Source organism: Lonchura striata, chromosome 3 (genome assembly GCF_046129695.1).
Source record: "Lonchura striata isolate bLonStr1 chromosome 3, bLonStr1.mat, whole genome shotgun sequence".
NCBI classification, from domain to species: Eukaryota; Metazoa; Chordata; class Aves; order Passeriformes; family Estrildidae; genus Lonchura; species Lonchura striata.
In genome coordinates this window covers 107679016-107705991 of record NC_134605.1, presented here as the reverse complement: position 1 = coordinate 107705991, position 26976 = coordinate 107679016, and the positions used below count along the sequence as shown (strand labels likewise).

Here is a 26976-nt window from a genome sequence, read left to right as displayed (position 1 = left end):
TCAACTGCAGAAGCCATGAGTCTGTTTATTTCAAGCATACTGAAAAGTGTGATTTTGACACTTGGCAGGAAACTGCCACCTTGAAATTGCAAAGGATTCCTAACCATGTGTTTTGCTGGAGGATGAATTTATTTTAGTTAAGAAAACACAGCTGGATCAGAGCTTATATCAAAAAAATAGAATGGAATTGAATTATCTTTATTTTTTGTCACTAGTCATCATCAAAAGAATCATCATTATGATGTGCAGGTAGTTTGGCTGAACACATGGATGCATTTCAAGCTCTTTCCTGTGTTTCAAAATGCTGAAGGTTTCATAACTGCAAGTACTGTGTACTAAAAACCAAAAAATTCCATGTTCAAACTTCTGATGGCAATGAAGTTATAACTTCATTGTTCTGGTGCTCAATTTCAAACATGAAAATCAGTTCAGAAGGTAACTTTGTATAACAAATGCAACACAGTCTCCCTTCCTAATTTAGGTCCTGAAATTCAAAAACAACAAGGAAAGGTCAAAATGAAACGGCTTGGAAAGCATGGCATTATCTCCTCTTTGTCCTGAAAATATCATTAATAACTGAATGGATCCTGGGAAAGATTTGAACTAAAAATATAAGATTTATGTTACCCTGGGTGTTATTTTAGCATCTGCTCTTGTATTATTGCTCAGTCCATTGACCTCTCTATAAAAGGCTGCATTCTCTTATGTTCCAGTCAAGTTATACCAACAATTTTGGAAACAGCCTTCTCTTATCCCCCTGCAAACTGATGTAAAACCCTGCAGAAGTCAAAGGGAGCATTTCCAACAGTTCCAGGAGGCTGTGGAACAATCCTCAGTGCAAGGAAGCGAAATACAGGATGAGCCCAAGTGGGAGCCTCTATCCAAAAGAGGCTCCAAAAGCTTTTATCTCCTTTTTGAGACTCAAGTCTCAGAAGCTGCCAGCTGTCTCTTAAGCTTTTGCAGGATTCAAAATGTTTGGTGTTCATCCACTCTAGTGAAGGCCATGGCAAAGAGTCTCAAAGACATATTCAGCAAAAACCAGACACACTGCCTCTAGGACAGCATAATCTAAATTATTTCACTAAAATGCTGGACAATTTAATGCTCAGTGGTAACTAATATTGGGAAATCCTGGAGCACAGGAACAGAAAATGAGGAATTTTCTGTTTTAAATGTATACTAGACATCACCCTTTGCAATGATGTGCTGAGAAAGCAGAACCTTTCACTGATTCATACTGTATATTTTCATTCTCACAGACCATGAACTAAACTCTGAATCATGAGCTAGTAAAATTTATCATTTGATTACAAACAATTTAAAAAAAATATATACACACATATAAATTAATAATTTATTTACATTTGGCAATAAAACATGAGGTTGCTTATCCATTATTTATCCCTGCAGTGGAAAACAAGAATGGGGATGCAAATTTCACTGAAACTTTTCTTGCTTTTGCTGCACAACATTTGTTCTGAACTAAAATCCCTTGAGTTCCTTCGTCCTTAAATTTGGATCCAGAGCAATACGCAAAACTTCTGCACAAATGGGGAAGCACATGGAAATCCTTGCCCAGGCTTTCAAGCAGAGAAGAAATGGCATCTTGCTCCTTCATTTTTGCTATCATTTTGGGTGTTCTTTGTTTAATTTTGCTGGGAATAATCTAATTTCACCTGCCACAAAAGAAAACCTAATATAATTATGAAAGTAAGAGGAAGATGTGAGGGCTGAATCCCTGCTTATTTTTGGCACAATCCAAAACTGTTAAATTTTACCAAGAGCAGAGCAATATCACATAAGTAAGATACAGTAGGAATTTTCATAGGTAGCTACTATCAGGACTTTCTCTTTGGTTTTCTGACCTAAATTTTCATGTCTTTTCCCACCTCCCTTCCCAAGAGCTTTAGCTGCCTTGGTGCAATCTTTGAGTATTTTTGTTTCAAGAGACCCCTTTGAGTACTGCCCTTTCCTTGTCCTTGGAAAGTGCTGTTTTATCAACACTTGCTTTGTTAAAAATAGCATGAAAAGTTGGTTTTTACTGTTGGTATTTAGTAATTATTATAATTTATTATTAATTTTATTCCTAATTCCTAAAAGAGATGGATTTATAAATTATTCATTTTCATGTGTTTGAAATAGAATCAAATATTTCAGTATTTTTCCTGCAAATGTTCTGTTTTGTTTCTTGAACTTAAATTCCTTCAGTCCTTGTCCTTAGGACATAAAACTATATTTCCCTGTCATTGCTTCACTGTCTCCTCTTAGGTGTTAGAGTTTCAGCATCCTGACTACCTCAAAACTGGGCTACCTCAATGCCAACACAATTCCCATGGGATTCAAAGGTCCCACAGCCCCTTTCTGAGGGAGATGTATAGATTCCCCCACCTTGGCAGCCCATGGGAGGAGCTGTTTGGCTGGAGAGCCTGGCCAATACATGGTGGAGAAATAGAACTTTGTACAACAGCTCCTCAAGGTACTGAAAGTCATCAGCAGCTGGGGTTTAACGAGCCGATGCTGAGGAGTCAGTTTATGGCACATGATTTGGGAAATCTTGCCAGCTCATGGTTAACGGGCTCAAGGGGGGCAGAAACTCCACTGCTGCCTTGAGAACTTGACATCTCCACCAACTTTTCCCACCTTTGGTTACTTAGTTGGTTGAATTTTTTTTCAAAATTTACATAGAGAAAACTTGATAAGTTTTGTTGCTGAGTGCAATGGGATCCTAGAATGGCTTGGGTTGGAAGGGACATGATAATAACCCCATCATACATAAAAACCCCTAGCTCTCAGCACCTCATTACACAAAGAATTGACCTTGACCGTGTGCAAACACACACACAAAACATTTACATGCCCCTCTCAGGACAAGAGATATCTCTTGTCCAGAGATATCCTCTCATGGACAAGAGATATCCACACTGCCAACAGGTAAATAACTGCATCTTTCTATGCAGGAAAAGGATTTTCAATGGGTACCAAAGCAAACATGCTTTGTCCAGGAGAAGCTTGTTTCAGAGTTAGGCAGAGTATTCATGTACTTACAGCCATGCAAAAGGTTTCACATGAAGATAACACCATGGGCAAGGTGTAAGAGCAGAGGGATATGCACTCTGAGTAGCACATGAATATCTTTCAGAGTCATAATCTCTGACAGGACAAAATATCTCCGTGTGCTTTAGCACAACACCTTATAATGCCTTCAAGAAGCTGCTCATGCAGATTAACACATTAACAATGTCCTTTTATTCTGTTCTTTTCTACTGTATCTCCCTTCACCTCCTCAATACACTCTTCACCGTGTTATCTTGTATTTCACACTTTATCTCTCTCTCTCTCTTGTCAAGGAATTATATTTCTAGGAATATCAGTCTGTCAGCTACTAAGATGACATAAAAAGGAATTTCTGATATGCTGTTATCTAAATCCTCAGATCTGGCTCCTCACACACTCTAGAAATTTTGAAATCTTTTCTTCCTATTGATCTTAGAGCAATTAATGGTGTCTGGACATAATAATCCAAGAGTAATACGGCACATAGCAAGTTTTCTCTCTGCCACTCTGGACGACACCACAGATGTATTTATTGTGGCATCAAGTTTCTCTGTTCCATGTGGTCTGCACAGTCCCCTCATTTTTCAAAGGCTTTCATTTAGGATGTTAATTATACAGAGATGCCAGTAAAAATATCTTCTTGACAGTGGCCCTTGCTGTAACACTATTTTGTCTCTTCTGCTTCCTTTATCTAATTAAAAAGTTACCATTTGGCTTTGCTCTACTTAAAGTTTATTGAGTTTTGGGTCACAGTGAGTAACTTGCTCCATTTCATGGCTTATTCAGCTAAAAGGTCCTCAGTGACTTGACAATCTTTGTTCTGCTCTTATTTATGTTTTCAGCTTCTGATAAAAAGTGTTCAGGTACAGCTGTTCCCAAACCTCCAAACAGAAGGCAGAGGTACAAGCCATATGAGGGCATGATTTTATAGCAAATACCAAATGCTGGGAGAGATACCAAATTCCCAAGTCCAGACTGTGTCACTTGGGAACGACCTAAAATGACAGTATGTGTACAAATAATTTCTTGGATTAGGAACTCTGTCATTTCAAGGTGCAATCCAAAGATTGTGGCTCATGCTGAGTGCTCTCAAACCAGCAGTGAGATCTCTGAAACAATTCCAGATGACCTGAGACACATCAGGACAGTGCTGGCCATCTGAAACCAGAGGGGAGGAGGGCAATATGCTGCCTCAATGTTAAAAATCTCTTGCCTGTAAAGGTTCTCTGCTTCGTTTACAGCTGTGCATTGTCCCTTGCCTCTGCTCCACCTACATCCAATTTCCACAGAACTGTCCAGCACTTTTCCCAAAATGTTTTCTTTTTGAGCATTTAAACTGTGCCATAATCAGGATTTATTTTTGCTTGGATTCATCTCCCAGAATATAGACTTATTGTTTTTGTGGAGCTGATCATGCAAGTGGGTCAGCTTGGGGAGGGCTCTATGCAATGCGACTGATTTCTGGATCTAGGGAACAGAATTGAGCTTTTCCTTCCTGTTGATGAAAGTTGAGGGTTGAGACATCAAAGGGATTCTGTCAGGATTTTAGCAAAAGCTGCTTTAAGTTGATTTTACCTGCATGAATAATGGAACCTATACCTTACATTATTAAAAATGAATGACTTTTAAAAAGATTAATGCATTTTTAACTGGTTTTGGTTCCCATTTCCTTCTGCAATAGACTCTTCAAAACTCTTCAAAAGAAATGAAATTTCTTTGCTCTATTTCAGTTTTATTTCTAGGCAATTTCACTTTTTTTTTTTGGATTCTCCCATTAACACTAGGATGGCCAGGGTATTTGATCACATCTAAGGATTTTTGAGTCCTTGATTAGATATCCCTTACTGGGTACAAAAGTGATGAAAGTACAAGCTCAGAAAAATGGGCTTCTTAAATTCTCCATCTGGGGAGCTCCACTAACAAGGCAATCTCAAAGCTGCTGTACAGCCAGGCTTTTCAAAGCCTTTGCAATGATAAAAGTACATTTCAACCAGATTATAAAAAAAAAATTCCTAAGCACTGAGCCTCAATGGGAGCCAGGCACCAGCTTTAGGAATCTCTTAAACATTCTGCCTTGTTTCCTGACTTTTGTAGACATTGGCCACCGCGGGTCATTAATGCTTTGTGGAGACTGCTTATACTTTTGGCAGTGTTTCAACGGGGTTTCTGTTACATTGGAACTTTTATTTTGGTTCAGACATATCTATTTTAGCAAGTCAGTGCATGAATCACATTTTTCAGGAGCCAGCTGTCAAGGGACTTCTTTTTACATTTTATGAGCAGGAGATCCCTTGCAGTTCTGAGGTCTTAAAAGAGCTATTCCTCTGGGAATTCCTCTGAAGAATTAAAAATAGAAAGTTGTCTGATTGAGAACATAGATGCAAATTCATGCTGAGGAGCTATTTATAACAGGATGGCCAAACTGATGTGGTAAAACTATTTAGAGAACTTGATGTATAATGTCACAATGAAATCTTAGGGGAAAACACTATTGTTTGAATGACAGGGATTTAATTAAATGCTTGAAAAATGAGAGAATAATAACATACAGAAATACACAAAATTTATATGCTGCCAAGCTGTCAGTTGCTACCAACTACATTTCTTTAAACTGAAGCGTTTCTGTTATACGGATGTAAAAAAAAAAGTGATGATGAGATAACCTGATTTGTATTCCATCCAAGTACTAATTCATTTGGGGAAGAGTTTTAATGTTACAGTGCAGAAATGGATACATTTCTATTTAGAAAGGTGTCTGTCATCTCTGTGGCTGAATATAGATAGAAAATTTATGCCAGCGTAGCTGCATTTTTATGATCACAGTTATAATCTTAATTTACAGCAAAGGCCAAAACATTGCTGATAGCAGGAGAAAGGATTTTAGTGAATGACTAATTATTTTGCTCAGTGGATGTAGCACAATACTTGGTCTGAACTGCCTGCAAATATAAAAACGTGAATTTCGCTTCATTTGGAGCTCTCAGAGGTCAAACCCTGCCCTGTTGATTTAAAAGTTAAGGGCAGTGTGGCTGAGCACGAGCATCACTGATGACAGCATTAGAAATGCTGTCTACCATTGGATCTGCTGCTGGTGTTGCCTTTCTTACCCCCAGTCATATTTCAGAACTGCCATTAGGAAGAAATTCCTGGCAGGGAGGATGGTGAGGCCCTGGCACAGGCTGCCCAGGGAAGCTGTGGCTGCCCCATTCCTGGAATGTTCAAGGCTGGGTTGGATGGGGCTTGGAGCAGCCTGGGATAGTGGAAGGTTCCTGAGGATGGCAGGGGACTGGAACTGGCTGATCTTTAAGGTCCCTTCCAACCCAAACTGTTCTATGAGTCCAGGAGGTGCCTTGGGAGAAAGGGAAAAGGAAGGGTGAGAGGGTAAATGAAATATGCAGCTCATCCCTGGAGGCAGGAGCTTCACCTCTCCCTCCATCCCAGGCCTGTGGAGTTACCCAGAGCATGTGGGGTCCGTGTGGGAAAGGGTGACTCGACAAGTTTGGGGTGCTTGAGCCTCTGAGTCAGAAGGACAGGTAAGAAGGATGTAGAAGACACCAGAAAAGTGGAGATATAAAAATCCACACTACAGCCAGAGTGGGAATATAGTTCTGAAAATTCCTGGGGGAGATTTTTGGTTTGAACATGGGGAGAAGGAAGAGGGGACTTTCTTTAGCCTCCTCCTGCCTGGAGGCTGTGCCTTTCACATGTTTGTAAGTGAAAAAGAAGGTTGCTGAAGAAATAGCTGAATTCTTTATTGATTTCTCCTGCCAACAGAAATTACTGCAACCTCCAAAATATGGATATTTGCCAGGAAGGGAAAGAAAAAAATTTGAGCTCTAAAAATAGATCTATTCCTATCTCAATTTCTATTATGTTTGGTTTTTTTTTTTTTTTATTTTTTTTTTTTTTGATTTTTTTTTTTTTTTTTTTACTGGTGTTAGACATTATAAATGTAGTGGGGGAGTGAATTTTCCCTTGCCTTCTGCTGCTGCAGATTTACTTATAATCCAAGGGCTGTGGACTCCTTCAGAGATGCTCTAAGATGTACTCTGAGAAAATGATTAGGACTGCAAACCTCCAATCACTTGTTAAGAAATATGTGCAAGCATCTTTGAAAAAAATTCTGCATAACTCTGAAACTATTCTGGAAACAATGGAGCCTGGAGAACTTTTCTAGAATAGAATTCTGTATTTCCACAGGTGCACAGTTTATTGGGTAGTCCTAAAAAAACCCAGATGTTTAACAGTATTTTTCAGGGCTGTGTTTCAAAGCTGCTTCTGCTTACCTCTGCTGACACCATTACCTTCCCAAAATCTCATGGTGCTTTGATCAAAAACTAAAGAAATCAGGAAAAATTTCAGCTGGTCCACACACACTCAAGGGGCTATATTTTGTCAGCTATTTAGAAGAGACTGTGATCTGCACAGCACAACAGAACAGAGAGATATGAGCCATATTTACCTTAACTGAAGATAGAAGAAATAACAGCCTTATCTATATAATCAGTCATAAATAATAAGCTTCAAATTTGCAGTCATCAAGACTCATTAATTATATCTGACATTATTTCTGCAGCAAAAAACCCACCATAGATACAAATTTTCAGGTCTATTTGAAATTCTGGTAAAACAGGCTACAGAATCACCTGGGCTAAAAAGATGGAATTTTAGTAAACAGAAACCTTTAGTCTTCTAACAAGAAGCCAAGAAGAAGTAACAGCATGGTTATGCTATGGCAGCTTCTCTGCACCACCAAATTTAATTTTTAGCTTTGTAGCTTCTTTTCCTCAACCCAGAACAAAGCAAATCCCATTTGCAACTGGCCTTTCTTCCTGCCTTAGAAGGAATTAAACACCCAGCTACTTACAGTTCAATAAAATCTTCAAATCCTGTGTGAGCAAAATGAACAAAGCTCATAAGCATACGTTCTCTCCTACAGACACCAGTGGGATGGGAGGATGTGCCTGGAAGTTTTGGGTGAAAGTAGTAGGAATATCTGTGCTTGTAAAGCTATTCCAGGCTATGAATAGCAGGGTTAGTTGTAAAGGATCTGAGCAAAGGTACTGGTGTGATTTTGAAAATGATTGGGTTGTGCTGATGTATATTACTTGATAGCCTTGTTTCAACACGGGAGGGACGAGCTCCAGCACAGGGCTGTGCTGACACAGCTCTGATCTGTGCTTGCAAACTGCTCTGTTTCCTCACCATCACAGCACTACTCAGTGTAGAAAATTCCTCTGCAAGCCTGTAGGTTGGCACAGATTTACAATTCAGTAAGTAAATTCCCTTGCACACTATAGGATGAATCCAAGTAAACTATGCTTATGTAAGTCACTGAAGTTTCTTCCACTTTATGCCCTGATTTTTCTATTTACAAACTTGCACCAAAAGCCAAGGGACTGCAACTAGAGTGATAAGTAGCAAACCCGTGGCGATGAAGCAAAGAAGATGTTTTGGGACTTTGCTGTCAAGCCTTGAACAGTTCAGAGTTACTCCAGGGAAGTGTCAGTTCTAGAAAGCCCCTGAGAACATCTGCAGGAGCCTTCACCTTCACAAAGTGGTGGGGAAAAGCTGCTGTGGGCTGTGATAGAGCACTGACTGCAAGCAGCTATGACTGCGTGATGAGACTGAGCTCTTCTTGCTCCTCCAGCTCAAGGGAACCTTGAAAATCTCAGGGGAAGACTTTCCACTCTGCATCAGTGATTATGCCCTTAAAATGCTGTGGATTTGGACACAGAGAAGAAATCATGAGAAGAATGTGTTGCCTTGGCCTCTTCCTTCCTGAGCCTCAGTTCCTTCACATCCAGTTCTCCCAAATCACACAGAGCAAGGACATCTGTAGGATCAAAGCAAAAGGATTGTGCCCTGGATCCTGAACTCAGAATTTTTGTATTCCTTTGGAATCAGATGGATGCTGGATGTCTTCAGTTGAAGAGTAGAAGAGATTGCAATTGTTCTGAATGAAAATGGCCAATGACAGCACAGTATCAGACAGTGGATGACTTCCAGAATAGAGATGACCCCCTCGTCTATCACGGAACGAGAAGGATTATGGGATTCCAATTTAATGTGATAAAATGTCATCACAAACATGAAATTTTAAAGCCATCATTCAATAATTATAATTAGCCTATGTCAAACTGCTCTGAATACTAAAGCAACTATAAAAGGCGAAAATTGTCTTAATTAGCAAAGATGCAGAAAATGTGTGAGACTGACTCACGTCAGGGAAGGCTCCAATTAACCTGGCCCAGATTGAGATAATTAAGAGGGCAGATTCAATTGTGTAAAGAATGAAAAACTTCTGGTGTGGTATGAGGTCTTGTATTTTTCCATTCCTGGGCCTGTTGTTCAGTGATACCTTCAGGCACATCATCTGTTTACATAAAATTGTTTCCTGAGCTGGCTGCTGAAAACCAGACTTACATCCAGAAAACCCTGAGGATACTCTTCAAACCCTTTTGGTTATTAACTCTTTCACTGAGTATTATCTGTTCAGCAAGCTTTCTGCCTGGATGCTACACACACCCATTGAAGCTCTTGTTCAATACTATTTTGGAGAAGTCTAGACCAGAAGGTTTGGTAAAATTACTACCCCAGACTAATAAAAAGCAAGAAACCATTTCTTTCTATAATAGGGGAATCTTGTGGACACACCACCTCACAGTGGGGCTCTGGTCATTGCATTGTAGCAGAAAAAAACCTGCTCAGCCTGGACTGGTCTACACCTAAAAAATTCTGTGGCTGCTTCTCACTGAAGAAGTGAATGGTCTTTAAACTGTCAGTGGTGGTTAAAATGTCAATTGCCAAGGGAAGATTGTGCAAACTCCTTCAGGTCCAGATCACAGGAATTCTGTTCTGACCTGTCCTGCTGATCACTGTACAAACCCAGGGTGCTGCAATGGGTGTGGGAGACAAAGGTTCATTTAGTTTTAAGAGAAATAGAAAAGTTGCTACTGATAATGAGGGAAACAGGGGTTTCTGCACAAGCCATTCACTCAGGCACTTACTCATAAATATTTTGTTTGTATCCCCTACTCTAAAACTCAGAAATGTCTGTGTGAGCTTCAGCCATATATCTGAGATACATGCTAGAAAAAGCACTAAGTAAAGGAGAAACAGAGAAAAAGCAACCAGTACCACTGCATCATTCCCAAGTGAAATGTAAATTGCAGCTAGAATCCAAAAGTGGTCATGAATGCAACAGCAGAGTAAAGTAATGCTCAAACTTTTCCACTCTCTCATATTTTTATAGGTACTGGAATCAGCCAAAATACAGGTCAGTTCTTGGCAGGTGATGGGTTCTTACAGCACCAATAATACCTCTGCAACACTCAATTTGCTGTGGGAAGCTGGGCCAATCCTTTGACTTAAGGAACATACATTTCTTCTGTTGCACCATGAGCTCATAGAAGCTTCAATGCCACCAGTTCTTTGTCAGTCTGTGTGCTGCCAGGAAGGTGCCACCTGACTTTCACACTATTCAGGGATTTCAGAGGTGCATGGGAGAGAACCAGGAACTCAGAAGAGATCTAAGATCCATCCATCAAACCTCCACCAAAAGCCAGTACTGAGAGTACAAGGGAGATGTTTGCATAACAACAGCAATGAATATGGATTTTTTTTTGGCAGAACTAAAACTAAAATGTCAATCTCTATTAAAATTAACTTAATTGAAACTCTTATTAACTGTGATACTTTAATAGGTCCAAAGTTATATATTTGTGTGCTTTTTTCATATTTAAATCCATGTACTTATTTTATTTCTCACATGAAATTGATCTACATTTCCTTTTAGTTTTGAAAAAACTACAAATAAAATTAACTGGAACATATATACTATTATTACTTTTAGACAAGAACTTGCTAAAATTCAGGAATGAGAACTGCAGTTTTCAGTGCAAATTGAGCAGATCAGAAGTAAAATGCTACAGAAATCTAGAATACAGGTTGGAACAACTGTCTTTATCACTGGAGGGCAGCATAAGTACCAATATAAGCTAAAATAGCAAAACCTCAGTATTTTCAGCCGTTCCTTTATATGCCAGAACAGTAATTGCTGCTTCTTTATAGTGGCTACTGACAAACAAGAGATGCTGCTGCCAGCAGGTCTGACCTGCCTCTGAAAGACAGATTTGTTGTAATTAATTTTACTTTATTGTTGTAATTTCCCAGACCAAACCCAGGTTGGGGGGTGGGAAGAGAAATTTGTTTGCAAAACTCATAATAAAGTTTCACCCCCACCCCTAATTTTAATAGTGAATATATTTGCCAAATCTCTCATCATGTTATGGCTGCTACCAAACCTGCATGCAGTCCCAACCCTTTGGGATCTTTCTCTTACAGACAGACATAGATCACTTTGCTTCTAGGAGCTCAGCAGTTTTAGGGCCTTGCTGGTTGAAATGAGTTTCTAATTGTTTTATTTGCAACATGCACAGAAAACTTCATCAACGTTTTCTATGTCCTTGGCAATGAAGAGGAAAAATTCATGCCACAGTTCTGGGCTACCTTTTCTGATTCATAATAATTTAGAGAGTTTTTGAACTATTCCTTGGAATACATTGAAATGACCCTTTTCCTTCTCTAGGATACTTCTGTAACTTTGGATCAAATCTGCATCCTCCCTCATGAAAATGAAACTAGCACAGAATCAACAGAAGCAGAAATGGCAGAACCTAGCTCAGGCAAGAAGAAATAGAATTACTGAATAACGGAATGGTTTGGGTAGGAGAGATCTTAAAAATCACCTTGTTCCACCCTCCCTGCCATGGGCAGGGACACCTTTCACTAGACCAGGTTGCTTCAAGCCCCATGCAACCTGGCCTTGAGACATCACTGCCTCTCTGCTTCATTCACCTTGGCAGGCATCAACACCTTCTCCCAAATAAAGCTTAGTAGCTATGATGTAATAGAAGAAAATTCTTTTTCCGCTTGAAATAAATCTATTAGAAGAAGAATAGAGATTTTCTACTTTTTACCCACCTAGTTAAATGGAACAAAAATGGTTCAGGTTGGAAAGGACAACTGGAGGGTATCTAGTCCAACTCCCCTCAATCAGGGTCCCTTGAAGCCTATTACTCAGGATCGTGTTCAGATGACTTTGGAGTATCTCCAGACAACGAGATTCCAAAACCTCTCTTGGCAATCTGTTCCAGTGCCCAATCACCCTTACAGCTAATAAGTCCTTCCTCACATTCAGGTGAAAATTGCTGTGTCGTATTTTCTGCCTGTTTTCATTTGAAAGGAAACCAGGCACAAAATCCTAGCCCAGTACGTTCCCTCTAGACGGGTGCCACAGATCAGGACTTCAGGATGCAGACAGAGACTTGAAGGCAAAGCCCAAATATTTGCACTGGGTGGAGGAATGTGAATGAATATGTGAATGATTTAATGTGTCCTTAGAAGCTTGCTGTAAACTGCAGGGTCTGAGGGATGTTCATGGTACCTTTACTACTGAGAGCAAGAGCAGAGGCAGCACAGAGGCAGGGACAGATCTCTGAGCCATGGGCAGCTCTGGGTGCAACGTGGGCAGATCTCCTTCGTCTTTCCAGAGACGGTCAAGAAATCCTGGGAAGGATTGTCCCATGCCTTTGACTTGGAAGGGCTTGAAATTCCAACTCTACCACTGTGGGAAGAGGAGCTGAGAGCTGCTGGGGTTGTGGGGAGAGGGGAGAAGGCTGAACTAGAAAGCAGGAGGAAGCTTGGTGAGAAGGGATCCACTGGCAGGAGTGTTTGGGGAGGAATGGAACTGGCTTGTGTTCTGTGCCGGCTATCGTGTGGCCAGCTCTGTCTGGGAAATCAAAACATTTGGTTGCAATTGAAACATTTGGTTGCATTTCACACAGCTCCAGGGCACCTGTAAATTGCCTATCTGCAGAGAATCAGTGAGGGACCATATGCCAGCTCAGGGCTGCCAATTCCCTGGCTCTGACCCACTCTTCCCAAGTCCTGAAATGCCCTGTACCTCTTGTGAGGATAGAGGTGCCAGTTCCTACTGCTGCCCAACATTTTAGCGCCACATTTTCTCTCAAAAGACCCCTGTTCATTTCCCCTAAATCTAAATGTAAGGCAACAGGCACCTGAAAAAATGGTACTGTAATATGGATTAATACTGAATATCTTTCTATTGAAGAAAGGGGAAATCCTAATATTTACGAGTAACATATTTTATTGAAGATTTCAGTCTTTAAAAGATCAGTATTTGGTATAGAATTTCAAGCTCAGTAAAAGGCTGTTATACAAATATGGTCATGGTTGAATCTTGAAAAATGTTAACAGTTTTCAGCAGCAAGGGAGCTTTACAAGGGAGGAAAATCAATATTGACTTATGTTATTTATCTGTAGCATAGTAAAGTTGCCTACACCTGAGAAATCCCAGTAATTAAACATCTAATCTACATTCCAAAAAAAAAAAAAAAAAGGGTTAAGCAAATTCTGCAACTTAAAGGGAGGTAGAAAATCTGACCATTACGGGCTTAAAAAAAAAAGCCAAAAAAAATCCAAGCATTGTGTTAAAAGAAGGGGCAAATGGAACTAAAAAATGGGAAAATTTATCTGTATTTTCGTTAAAGAACCTGCTTAATTCAGCCCCTGTTTTAGTGACTCTTGGCTGCTCACAGCTGCCTTGTTTGTGCTGCTCCAGTCACTGACCTGCCCTCTTGGAGCCCTAATGGCCCACCCTAAACCCCACCAAACAAAGAGAACAGCCAAACTGGTTCCTGCCCATCACTCCAGAGCTACTTCCCAGCGTTTTCATTGCAGTTACAATGAACAGAGATGCCTCAGAGGCATTAGCCTGACCACATCTTATGCCAGTGCCCTGAAGTTCATGAACTGCTTATCCCAGACTATTCCCCAGCTCTGGCAGCTGCTGCCAGACTCATGCAGGGGCCCTCATCCTAAAAGGTCCACCTGAGCTCAAGGACTTGCAGCACATGTTTCTCTCCTTTGACTGTAGCCTGGGAAGAGACACCTCTAATATCTGATTTTTGCACGTTCCTTTCCAACTGGCCACATGTTCACACAAAGTATTGTCTACAGGCATTCCAGGGGAGGAGTTACTTCATGGTTTTCATTGCACTCTTAAATGCTTATGGAGCCTTGTGTACCTACTGAGTTTATGTTTTCAGACAAAGTTTTTCAAACAGCTTTTTTCTTGGAAAGGTTTTGAGGAAATGTCTGGCTTAAGGAGTTCTGTTTTCTCTTCAGATTAGAATATCAATTTACCCCAGTCCTCAGACTGACAAAGACTTATGTCCATATCTTCATATACATCCTGATGGTTCCAGCTGAAGCCAATGGGATTATTTACCATGCTTATGGCTTGGCAGTTGTATTTGTTTTTCCACAAGTGGGGACTTGATTTCTCTTCTCAATGTATATAAGTGTTCTTTAACAGATGCAGCCCTAGGACATGTGATTCTCCACTTATGTCCTATTTATGTCACCATTCATATTTAATTTAATTAAAAAGCAATAGATGATGCCAAGACAAATTTTACACTAGGCACAAAGCCAGCCATTTTTTCTTTTTTAATTTTTTTTATGGGGGGTGCTATTATAATTTTATTAGCAAAGATTAATTTAACTTCATTGAGCAATCCCTGTCTTATTCATAATAAAGGCATATCCAGCACTTCTCTAATATGTCACTTGAAATAATGAATTACGTTAAATTAAAAGTTTCATTTTTTCATTTAGAAATGAGCTTTAACATCATTAGGTACTGTATTCTCATTCTGAGTCAAATATCTTGCTAATTTTTTTCCAGAAAAAATGCTCAGCAAGGCTTTGTTCTTGCTTGAGTGTTGTATGACTGTTACAAATCACTAAAATGTCCCTGAGATGTCTTGCATCAGGGAAATTGAAACCCTGAAAAATATATGTGCTTGGCATGGTTTTTCTACATATTGTGAAATTGCTACAATAATTGTAGAATTTAGTATGTTATGGGAAAAAAAGCTTTTTCTTTTAAGACCTCTATTTCTGCAAAGCTCCTATTTAACTTGAAGCACAGACATAAGTGCATCCTTATTTAGCTCAGTATTTAAACATATGCTTAAATTTAAAGATATCCCAGTCCATGAGATTTTAGAATTTGATTAAACGAAATCATTTACTTGAGTACTTTGCCAGATGAAGATCTTCAGATGTAAAATACGACTATGAACATAGACTGCATTGCTGTCTAAAGTTATAACTTTGAGAATAAATCAAGTAATGTCAGGATTGCTCAGCAGCCCTGAACGAGGCTGATGTGGTCTGTCATTGTCCATGCTATGAAACAGTCCTGTAGTCTAAAAACTGGGTGACTGTAACTCAATTGCCTGGTGGGAATTGTCCCTGGGAGATGCCAGCACCCAGACTATGCCAGGGTTGCTGGGAGAGAGCTGGTTTTCTGGAGCAAAGCTGTGCCAGGGAATTCTCTAGATATTTAGTAGCTTTGAAGATTGAATTCCAACACCTGCATCATTACAAAACCTGGAATGACTTGGTATTAAGAAGATGCACCCTCAGTTCTGTGCTTCAACTTTATCATACCTAGGACCTAGGACAGGCTCCATGATGCTGTTCAGGAGCAGTGTGGCTCTCTGAGGTAGTGAGTAAAGAATAAATTCTTGTTCAGGGAATGATACTGTCCCTATTTAAGCTTTCACAGCTGGATGAGCCCTCTCTGAAATTTTCACACAGGTACAGTAATAGCAAGGTTGACTCCTTGACCACTCTTTGCTTTTCTACCTATGGTGAATTCAGAGCTGAATTTTGCGATGACCTCTTCTTTTTCTGTAGGGGCAAAATCACACATCCTACTAATCCTACATGTTTAGTATTTGGATCTGCATGTTGGGAATGAGGGCTTATGCCTGGGGAAATACATTCCAAACACTGCTGTCCAAATCCTGCAAAATCTCCCTTGACATGGAGCTGAAACCAATGGGATTTCCTCCAAGAGAATGTCTGCTTCTGGCAATCAGAATGTTTTTGTAGGTCAGGGATTATCTTCAATGTGGTAAGTGGGAAAAAATTTCAGTCCTTATTGATGAAAGAAAACAAGATCAGAGAAGTATCAAGTCAGGACAGCAAGATGTTGCAGACTCAGATTTCTCTATTCATGGAGACTTTTAGTCTATTTGATTGACATCTCTTTTCAAATTCCCATGTAAAAAATGTTTATCCATGACTAAATCTAAAATATTTCACGTCCTATTCTCAAATGGCTTATGGAAAGAAGAGTGATGCTTCTTGTCCTTTACAGAGGAGCTCAGTGCAATATCCAGCACACAGATGGCAGACTGAGAAGCAGTCTCAGAGGCTGCCACTCTGCCTGACCATGGGATATTTCCCTTCTCCAGAAAAAGCTGGGCTTATCTGTTCATGATTTCTCTGTGTAAGCAGGGTAGACTCTGATGTGCTGATATTGCCCACATAGTGAAGGAGATGATTATCAATCCATATAAGGAATACTGCCTGGAGTATCCAGCAGGCTGATGCAGTGGTGCTGGAATTAAGCAGGACACTGTTGAAGTACCAGTCATTCTTCTGTAGTTAAGGCTGTATCAGCATTTCTACTAGAATACTTGTTTCCAGTGGTTTTTGCAATTAAACCCGGAAAATGTGCTCTGGACAGAAATTTGATGAAAAAGTTGTTCCATGCAGGGGCAATAATTTCTTTTAGAGGTCATGAAGAAATGTCCATTTATTTTTCTTGATGAGACAGAAAAGCAGAGAAAAACTAGGCATTTCTATGATAAAAGTGTGCTGAAAAATAAATGCTTAAAGTAAAGGAATCAAAAGTAGAAGTTTATGAGGTAAAAACCTAATAAAAATGGAAATTTAGGCTTAATTTTTGGATGAGTTTTCTTACAGGCACTTTTCTGTCTGAAGAAATTATTTTGGTATTTGGGCTTTGTTGTAAATTAGTTAGGTCTGTACCACAGGCTGCACTTTGAAGCATAGAAACATCTATTTATTTCAACAGAGTTATGCTCTCAGAATTTTCAAAAACACATAGGGAAATTTTGAAGAGGTTGAGAGTACCCAAAGAAGAATAAAGTGTGAAATTAGTTGAGCTGCAAAAAGAAGATAGCCTCAGGGAGCAGGAAAGAGAAACTCTGTTTTAATGAGGAAGCAGGAAAAGAATTAGAGTAGTTTTGTGGACACACTGGTATGTCAGAGAGGAAACAAAGAGAGCTAGGAAAGATGAACTGCTTCACATGTACTTGTTTTCAGCAGGGTTTTGGCTGCCAGTGTGGGCAAGAAAGCCTGATCTCTGTTTTTGACCTGAACATCCATAACCCACCTCAAACCTGTGCATAATGATGTTTTGCGTAGCTATGGGTAGGATGAGCATCCAAATTTCACATTGGATCCTTGGCTTTTAAACCATTAAGGAGGTAGAAAGAGATGAGGAAATGGTTGAGGGGAAAAAAAAAAAAGAGATTGTATTTGGGAAAAGCCTCTAGGATTAAAAAGAAAAGCTTCCAGAAAATTATTTTACCTGACTGCCATATCAGAAGAAGTGTTTACACCACTCCAGTGTTGGGCAGATGAGGTGCTGTGTGGGACTCTGTAGTGACAAGTGGGAAACTCCCAAAGAACATCTCTAAAAAAAGCCCTTAAAGTCTCCTTGGTCAGAGATGTATCAGCTTGTGTCAACCTGTGAGCTGCTGTGGTCACAAATTCCAAGTTACTCCTGGGGAAGTTGTGAATTCCTGCACTCAGCATAGGGTGGTACCAGGGGCTGATGGGGCTGCTGCTCTTGAGAAGGCAAAGAGAGAGCAAGTGGAGCATGAAATACCTCTGCTGGCATCTTTCAGCTCTTTTTGAAAGTTTCCTTTCCTGTTCAAATGCCTTTTGCCTGTGTAAGAATTTATGAAAGAAGAATCAAAGCTTTATCTGTCTATAATAAATTGGTTACACTCCAAACAATGTTTCACTTGGTTTCCACTTCACCCTAATTTTCTCAGATATCCCGAGTATCACTGTTTGTTTAAAGCCTTGTTGGAGGAGACTCTGCCTCTTTGAGAAGAATCCCATTTTCCCAACACCACAACACTTCTCTTGCTCACTGACTGCCTAACTTTGCTTCCTTACAGTGTTTCCTAGGAGATCAAATGGGAGCTTGAAGTACTCAAAAACCTAGTGTTGCAATGAAAAATAACTTATTAAAGTTTATAATTGCTGAAAAATTAATCAGAGACTTAGCATGGTACTTGCATAAAGACAATAAACCAAGCTCTTGTCATAGTGAAATATGGAATAACTACGTTGAAATAAATCTTAATTATGCTAGAGTTGCTACTCAGTGTGACTTAATTAGCAGTAGAGCAGTGAAAGCCTTTGGGGAAAAAAAGAATGCTGATTACACAACCACTTAACTGTATATTCTTCCTCCCCCCCTGGTTCTTTTCCTTCCCATCAGAGAAAATTTCAAAACTAGAGTTGTTCAAGGAACTTGAATAGACATTAACATGTGGCATGTTACATTGTAAATAGGAATTGTTTGAAGTAAAAAGTTGAGAATAATAACCCTGAAGATAATCTCTTTAAATTATGCATGCAAGGTACTATGCATCCATACCTACCTTGAACTTAAAAAGTGCATTGCTTTGTTAGGCAATACATTTATGAGACATAGAATGGTTTAAGTTGGAACGGACCTTAAAGGCATCTAGTTCCAACCACCTGCAATGGGCAGCACACTTTGCACTGCTCCAAGCACTGTCCAGCTTGGCCTGGGACACAACCACAGATGGGGCAGCCACAGCTCCTCGGGGCAACCTGTGCCCTCACAGTAATGAATTTTTTCCTAAAACCTACTTTAAAACTACATCAAGTACTGGACTACAGAGGTGAAGACTTAGCTCTAATTAAAAAAAAAAAAAAAAAAAAAGACAGAAGATTAGATTGAGGTTAAAACACCCCACAGAGCAAAGTGTAAAGAAACAGACCTTCACTGCAGCCCCCGAGTGCAGCATGCAACTATGGCTATAGAGTATAGACAGATAAATTGTTCAACAAGCACACCAACGAAGTAAGAGGCTTATTTGTCATGGTATCACTCCTTACCAGATAGAAGACATGCAAAATCAAATATATCATGGCAATAAATCTGTTGACTTCAACAGAGTTATTTCAACAATGAATTCAAAGCAATATACTTTGAGGGAATGAAACCAAACCAAGCAGGAGATGCACACAGGGTTCTTGGAAGATTTTCTAGACCATATATAAAATCAGACATTAAAGAAATATGCACAGTGTTGCAGGGGATTTATGGTAACTGGGGAAAAAGTTGTGTAATGGATATCCAGTATGCAGCATGTCATCAGTGTCAAATTGCTTGGCATGAGCTAAGTGCTTTCTTCAGAGGTGTTATGCAGCTCCAGTTAAACTGAAAAGGTGCTGTAGTAAAAGGTATCATGTACTGAAAAAATTTAAAGAAAAATAAGCAAAAACAAGTAGAAAGAATTTAAAAATACAGATTATGCATCCCAAAATTATTCCAGTTTTCCTTGTTCCACAGAGACTGACGTTTTTGCAGAAGTAAAGGCTGAACTTGTATTTTTTGGTGGATGTGGAAATTGGTTGAAAAAAACAAAATTACATCCATGGAAGTGTGGTTTGTTTTCTGCTTCACTCCTGAATTAACAGAGAAATAAAAACTTTTTAGTCTCAGTGGGTTATCTATATATTTGGTACCTGTCATACAAGTGCTACTGCACCTGCATGGCACTGAAAGGAGTTGGTTTGACACCTCATCAAATTCTTGCTCATTTGTGTGAGCCCACCTTTAATATTGACATTTTCTAGTGTCTTGACTTACTATACTCTGCCATGGGAATTCCAGTTTTTAAAAGAATTTGTTGTGCATAAAACTTCATAAGCAAAACATAAAATTTGGGCTGAGTTATTCCTGGGATTTATCCCTAAAATTGAACCTTGGGAGGCATGTTTATAATATTTTTTCTTTCTCTTGATATTTTGTCATTTAAATGGGGTTAATCTTCCAAGCCTGGATGAGTCTGCATTGCTGATGTCTGTGTTTGAACCAATTGCTGAACTTCCTTGATCATTGATGGACAGAAACCTGCATTTTACAAAATGTGATTTATTTACTCCTAATATACAGCTGTAAAATGGATCAGAAGTGTCTGTCACTCTCTTATGGCCATAAAGGAAGTTCAGATATAAATATCTACATTGCTAATATCTGAACTTAGATGAGATGAATCCTGGCTTTGATGGCTTTGGAAAGTGCTATTTCCCTCAACACAATGCGTGACAGACATCCCTGGGATACATCTGGACAGTACAAGAGAAGACCAGGAATTTCCCAGGTGACACTTCCAGAAGTGATAACCAAGGGTCACAGTGCTACAACAATCCAGGTTTTGTGTGGGCAGTGGAGAAAACCTAAAAAGATTGGGATGCTTGACATTCACAATGGACTGTTCAAAATAGGATGAATATTGCACAATGTCATCAAGATGCAAATCAAGGTCAGTAAAAACTTCCCAACTAGGGACATATCTGACCCATAACCCAACATTAAAACATCCCCAGCAAACCTTACTGAACTATGTAGATCTCGGTTCTGTGTCTGGCCCTTGAATATTTTGGGTCAAACCAGTAACATTGATCTAGCTACCCCTGAAGTTTAGATCTAGAAGTTTAGATCTAGATTCAAACTTTGGAAGCTTTGCCTGTCTAGAAAGTTCCTCCCTCTCTAAGACATGTTGCATTCAAAAGTTTTCTCGAACAAGCAAGAGCTTTGACCACTCCTAAAACACAGAGGTCATTTTTGGCAAATGATAATGGTAAAGTTCAGAAAATATAGAGAAGAGGTGAAATTGCATTCCTTGGAAACAGAAGCAGCTCATGAACATTAGAACTGGCATTCAAATGGCTGTTTTTTTGTTTTTGTTTTTTTTTTTTTTTTTTTTTGTACTGCAGGTAATTTTTTTCTGTCTCTCCCTAACCATAAAACAGTAGGAAAAGGTGAGACAGGTCACATAGCAAAGAATTAACATCTTGCAGAGAACTTTTTAGGAAGACATATGTACATTTCCTCATCAGCAAACTCTGCAGGTTTGAGACTGAGTTATCAGCCACAAGTAGACATGTATACACATTTTGGAAGGCAAACAACTTCCAGATTATTTTTTAAAGGTATCCACAAGTAATACAAAGTAGACATAGACACTTGATATAGCGATATCTTTACATAGTGTCCTCATGGATACTATAGGTTCAGGAAGACATTGCTCATGGAGGTGATGCTATACCATATTCCAGAAAGTAGAAAGCAAGCCCTTTTAAATTACTGAAAGGAGAGATTGACATGGCAAGCTCCAGTGCAGAACTGGGCCAAGAGCAAACTGAAATGGCTAGATCTGTTTTCATCCCTTCCCTTGGGCTACTAAGCTGAATAGTTTACAAAGCAGAGAAAGTCATTCATAGACCTTTACAGTACAATTTCTAGTGCCACATAGTAACTGAGGATTTACTGCACTCTCCTGTGAAATTTCAACTGCCATAACAAAGCTTTATGTTGCAGATGATCAAGACTCAAATATTTAGGAATAATAATAACAGTAAAAAAGACATTTTACCCTCCCCTCCCCTTCCCACAGGGGACCAGTCTGTCTTCTTACAACTAGAGGTTGATCCAGCCCCATGCAAATGTTTACAAGGTGTTTTTTTTTAGTGTGATAAATTTTTTGTATAATGCTTTGCTTAAAGAAGGGGAAAATCCCACTTCCTGCAGCATATTGCAGGGACCAGCAAACATATCCTTTCATTCCTTGGATCAAATATATAATGATAAGACTGTGCAGGTGCTCCAGAGCTGACTCAGCTGCCACACGGTCACACTGTGCCTGTGAAATGCAATCCATCATTACGTTTGTAGCGCCTGCTTGATTAATATTCAGTATTTAATGTCAACACTGATAAATTAGGATTCAGAAGTGTTACACTGCAGGAACTGCAAACAGTGCTGCAATGATGATGGCCTGCGTTAGTTTTGTGAGATCTGTTAATTCAAGGGGAAATTCATAATTACCAAAATAGGGGTATGGTATTAACTACCAGCTGTGAGCTCTTGGGGTTACAGTGATATGTCACATTTAAAGGAACTACACGTTAGATTTCCAAATGGCTATGATTATTTCTTCTCCTGGATAAATAGTACTTCTACCCCTTTGCCATCCATTTTTGCACTAATGCTCTAATTGTGGTGTTACAGATACACAAGGTATATTGGATTTGGGAAGCACTTTGGCTTAGACAGTTTTAAACATTTACTTCCCAACTGCATAGGTTTCTTCTTAACTAACTTGCCCAAGAAAATAAAAAATTACTATGGCATTTTCAATCTCTCTTGTAACCTTTTCTCATTTGAAATATTGTTTAATTCTCTTCCATGGACAATTTTTTCAGACAAATCTGCTTTTTTCCCTAGTGTTTACTTAATGGTAACTCTTTTTTTCACCTTAGCTTTAGTCCTACATATGACATATTAAGCAATTCCCATTAGAGCTATAGTTTGAGACTCAGGAACACTTAATGGCCAACAGACTCTTCCCTGGTGGAGAATGAGGATTCAAAGGAAACATTTGAGATTCTTTCACTTTCATTATTTTTGTTTAAAAAAGTTTACACCTTGAGGTGTCATGAATACCCCTTCTTGATCTTCCTTTGCTTTGTCAGACCTGGCCAGCACAAGCAGCTGAGATCTTTGCTCTATTTTCCCTGCATCTCTGTGCAACGCTTTTTTAAAAAGAGAATATACTATTGTATTTTTCTAAGCCTTTCATACTGCTGTAACATGATCAGGATTCTCCTGAATCTCTATGCATTCGATCTCTTCTCGTTCCTTCCTTTTGGCTCGTTTCTTTTTCTTGTGGTGCTTTTTGGAAGGTGGGAAAAAGGTTAGAAAGACGGGCAAAATAACAAAACAGTGCAGAAGTGTGCAACTGCCGGCAAGCAGCAAGCATTTGAACAGTGTGAAGGTCAAGTTTGAAGGCACAAAGAGAAGGGGGACCAACCCGATAAGAAAGGAAGAAACGTTCTGCAAAATGGCTGTCCCATGCTCTTGGAGGGAGTTCTTTATACACTGAGTTCGGGTGTGCTCAGTAGCTAATACAAATGTATAAAGCAGGGGTGCACAGTGATCTATGGCAAAATTCAAAGTGTAGATAAGGCACAGTATAGAAATGCAATCCATGTCTACATTCCATAAGGTCATCAAGCCAAGGACACCCAGCTCTATTGAGGTGACACTAAGGATTAACCAGAAATTTCCCAGAGGGTGGATAACCAGGAAAAAGGTCAGTATTAACACCAGCAGGATGCCAAAACCAGAAATCAGGACAGGCATAGTTACTGATAAACCATAGTGGTCCATGAAAACAAAAGTAGGGTTGAACACAATGAACTTAATGCTCTGTATAAGAGAAAGTGGCCTCAGCTTCTCCAGCAGTTCCACCGCTTCCCTCTGTGTGTTTTCACTAGTCCTGGCCACAAGGTACAGACGAGAAGCAATTATGTTGTTCTCATCTCCAGCTTTGGAGAAAATGATGTCATTTTTGAAGTGCTGGAATTCTGGCTTTTTTAAAAAGGAGCTCTGGAGGATGCTGATAAAGTCACTTTTGTTGGTTGCACTGATGTTACCCACTCGAAGGTATTGGTAATACTGTTCAATCCAGGACACGGTGTTGAACCCCTGGCTGAGTGTTTTTAGGTCTTCTTGCACAGTACCATTCCAGTACTCCAGAGGTTCGTAGATGTAGAAGCCTATCACAGGGCTGTAGTTGCTGAAATACTTTTGCTGTATGAGGGCATAGGAGACGCTTGGGGACTCACTGGCGAGAAGGTTGATGATGTTGGCTCCATCATTAATCTGTAAGCACCCCATAAAGGAGAAAGAGGCATAGATGAGATACAGTATCACCACAAATGGCTTGACATAGATGTTGGTAATCCACTCATTGTAGTGCTCTCGGAGGAAATGCTGGATAAAGTGGTGCTGGTACGGGTTGGTCTCGTGGTGGGAAGTGTGCTGATGGCCGTCGTTCATCATGGTCTGGAACCACACAGGTTTCCGGTCCAGGTATTCTGCCGAGGGGATTTTACAGCAGAAGATGCTGTGGTACCGGTTCTGCTCCAGCTGGCCAGCAAAGACCAGGCAGGAGCCAAAGAAAGAGAAGATGTAGAAGTAGTTCAACAGGATGGAGACACACATGTTCTGGCAGAAGACTTTTACAGCTTCGATGTTGGTGAAGGGGCTTGCCCCCATGCCAAAGGCTATGAAATACAAGGAGCTTGTCATGGTGTAGGAGACCATGACATCTGAGTAGGCATCTGCTACTCGGTCCTTGAATGGCAGATTCTCCCTGGTCCGGCGCCATCCTGAAAGAAGTTCAAACACTCCCTTGGTTCCGTGACCTGAAATGAGAAAACAAAGTTTATATTTGTGCATATGTATAGGGGGGTCCAATCATCCCCCAGGTGTTCCATCCTCCAGCAGTAAAAAAAATTTGTCAGCTAAATTTTGTTGTTTTTGTCACCAGTTAAACAAATGGAAAACCCTTAAATGTCTGTCTAAAGATAAATACCATGTTCACCTGCAGGTGCTTCAATTAACAGCCCTGACATTCTAGGACTCTCCATCCTCAGGAAAAAAAAAATGAAGACATGAATTGATTTTAATGGACATTGAATTACTTCCAAAATGGACTGCAAATACAGGAGAATGTGAAGTTTGATTCAAGTCTGGGGTTCATTCTAAAAATTCTTTTTGTCATCCTATTACATCTTTCAAGGTTTAAGGGATTCAACTTGAAAAAACTTAAAAATGCAAGTAATATTTTCTTCTGAAGAGTATAAATAAAAGGGATTATATGAGAAATGAATGGTTGTGACCAAGAATGGGTCATCTTGTTTCTTTGTACATGATAAAGGAAAAATTATGCTGTAAGTACAAATTACCAGAGTAATTTGTGTAATGATTCTCTGCCTACTGAGTGAAATTGGAACTCTCAATGATAGCACACAAGTTTTCAGACAAAACTGACATGCTGGTGATAATGATGGAGAGTAGTATACTGGCTAAGCCATTGGTCCACATTAATTGTCTAGAAAACATATGGGTTTATTTTCTGTGATTATATCTGTGTCTCTCTGCTATCCAGAGCTCCTCCTGGTGACAAGGAGTTCTCTTAGCTCATGTGAGAGGACTTTCAGAGAAGTCAGATGTGGTCAGTATTCCATGACAGGTTTTGACTTTGTATTCCATTCCTAATGTTTTAGGGGTATGATATTTTAATAAACTAAAATTTAATACAGAATTACTTTAATTTGACTTGTCACAGTCACAGACTAGGAATTCTACAGCTATTAAATTTTGTGACAGAATGGTAAAGCTGAAGCTGATCTTATGGAAAAGTTTAACAAATAAGTTATGTATCATATATACATATTCATATAATGTGTATGTCGAAGAGAATGCATACACACATGCACATTCTTTTTTTTTTTTCTTTTCAGAATTTCAACTGAGGGAAAACAGAAAAGCCAACATTCAAAAAACCCATCCAAAATGGTTTGGCTTTCAAATAAAAATTGCATTTGGCTTTCAAATAATATTTAAAACAATTAAAACAATTTAAAAAAAATTAAAACAGTTATAACCAAAAATTTGAATTTTGATTAGAAACTGGAAAGTTTTAAACTTTGGATCTAGCCCTGAGAAAATTCTGGCCAATGTAAGGAGACACACTACTGAGCAGAAAAAGAAGTAGGAGTAGATTGCAGATGTTTCTACCTCTGTTTGTGGGCCTTCACTCTCTGTAGTAGAAGAATTGCATAAGCCAAAGCAGGCACAAAGCAAATTTTCTCACATCAAACCCAGAAATATGACAACAGGAGATTTGCAAATAACCAAGTGTGTGCAATGAAAGGTCTGTTGAGTTTGTCTTTAGATTTAAATTGTTTGGATTCATACAGCTGCTTATGTTGCCCAAAGCAGACTCCTGACAGCCGTTCTAGACAGGGAAAATTACAGCATAAACTGTCAGGTTCTGTGAGTGTTACCTGCTCGACTGCAGATCAGTGTCCCCAGTGAAAGATAAACATACAGTAGTACAGAAGTCTTGCAGTTAGCAAAAGGCCTATGTGGAAATGCTGCTCTCTTATGAACCAGCACCTCAGTTCAGGAGGGACCTTGAATTCCCTGGTAAATTTAGGGTGAGTTGTTCAAATTCTCAAGGCACAGCTGCCCTTCAAACTGTCATTTTTGGACCATCAAGCAGAAAGGATTGTCTCCTTCTGCAGAATAAATCTGAAGAATCAAGTGACCTGAATGCAGGTTTTATATGACTGTAGCAAGTGTTTAGGTCTCCTGCAGGTTATGGACCAGGCTGGCTGGTCACCACTTCAAGGTCCCATGTTCTGGAATTGCTTAATTTAATGGTACAGAAGCCACAGAACCATTTAGGTTGGAAGTGACCTCTAAGATCAAGTCCAACCATTAACCCAACACTGCCAAGCCCAGCACTAAACCATGACCTCCAGTAACCCATCTGCACATCTTCTAAAAGCCTTCAGGGATGGTGATCCCACCACTTCCCTGGGCACTCTGTTCCAATGCTTGACAACCCTTTGAGTGAAGGAAAATTTTCCTAATATTCAACCTAAACCTCCTCTGGAGCAGCTCCAGGCCATTTCCCCATGTCCTATTGCTGATCACCTGAGAGAAGAAACAAACTCCCCTCCTGTCAGGGAGTTGTGTAGAGCCAGAATATTCTCCCTGAGCCTCCTTTCCTCCAGGCTGAGCGCCTTTCCCAGCTCCTTCAGCTGCTCTTCATCAGACCTGAGCTCCAGCCCCTTCCCCTCTGTTGTCCTTCTCTGGATGCA

At 39.6% G+C, this 26976-nt stretch overlaps 1 protein-coding gene across 2 annotated transcripts in view; it reads right to left on the bottom strand.

The window, feature by feature from the left end:
- Nucleotides 1–18934: 18934 nt before the first annotated feature.
- PTCHD4 (patched domain containing 4) overlaps nucleotides 18935–26976 on the bottom strand; it is an 83161-nt gene continuing 75119 nt past the window's right edge. For both annotated transcript variants that reach the window (XM_021529768.3, XM_021529769.3), the window contains exon 3: nucleotides 18935–24507. In XM_021529768.3, the coding sequence (XP_021385443.1) occupies nucleotides 22874–24507 (1634 nt within the window). In that variant the 3' untranslated portion in view covers nucleotides 18935–22873. The remainder of the gene's footprint in view (nucleotides 24508–26976) is intronic.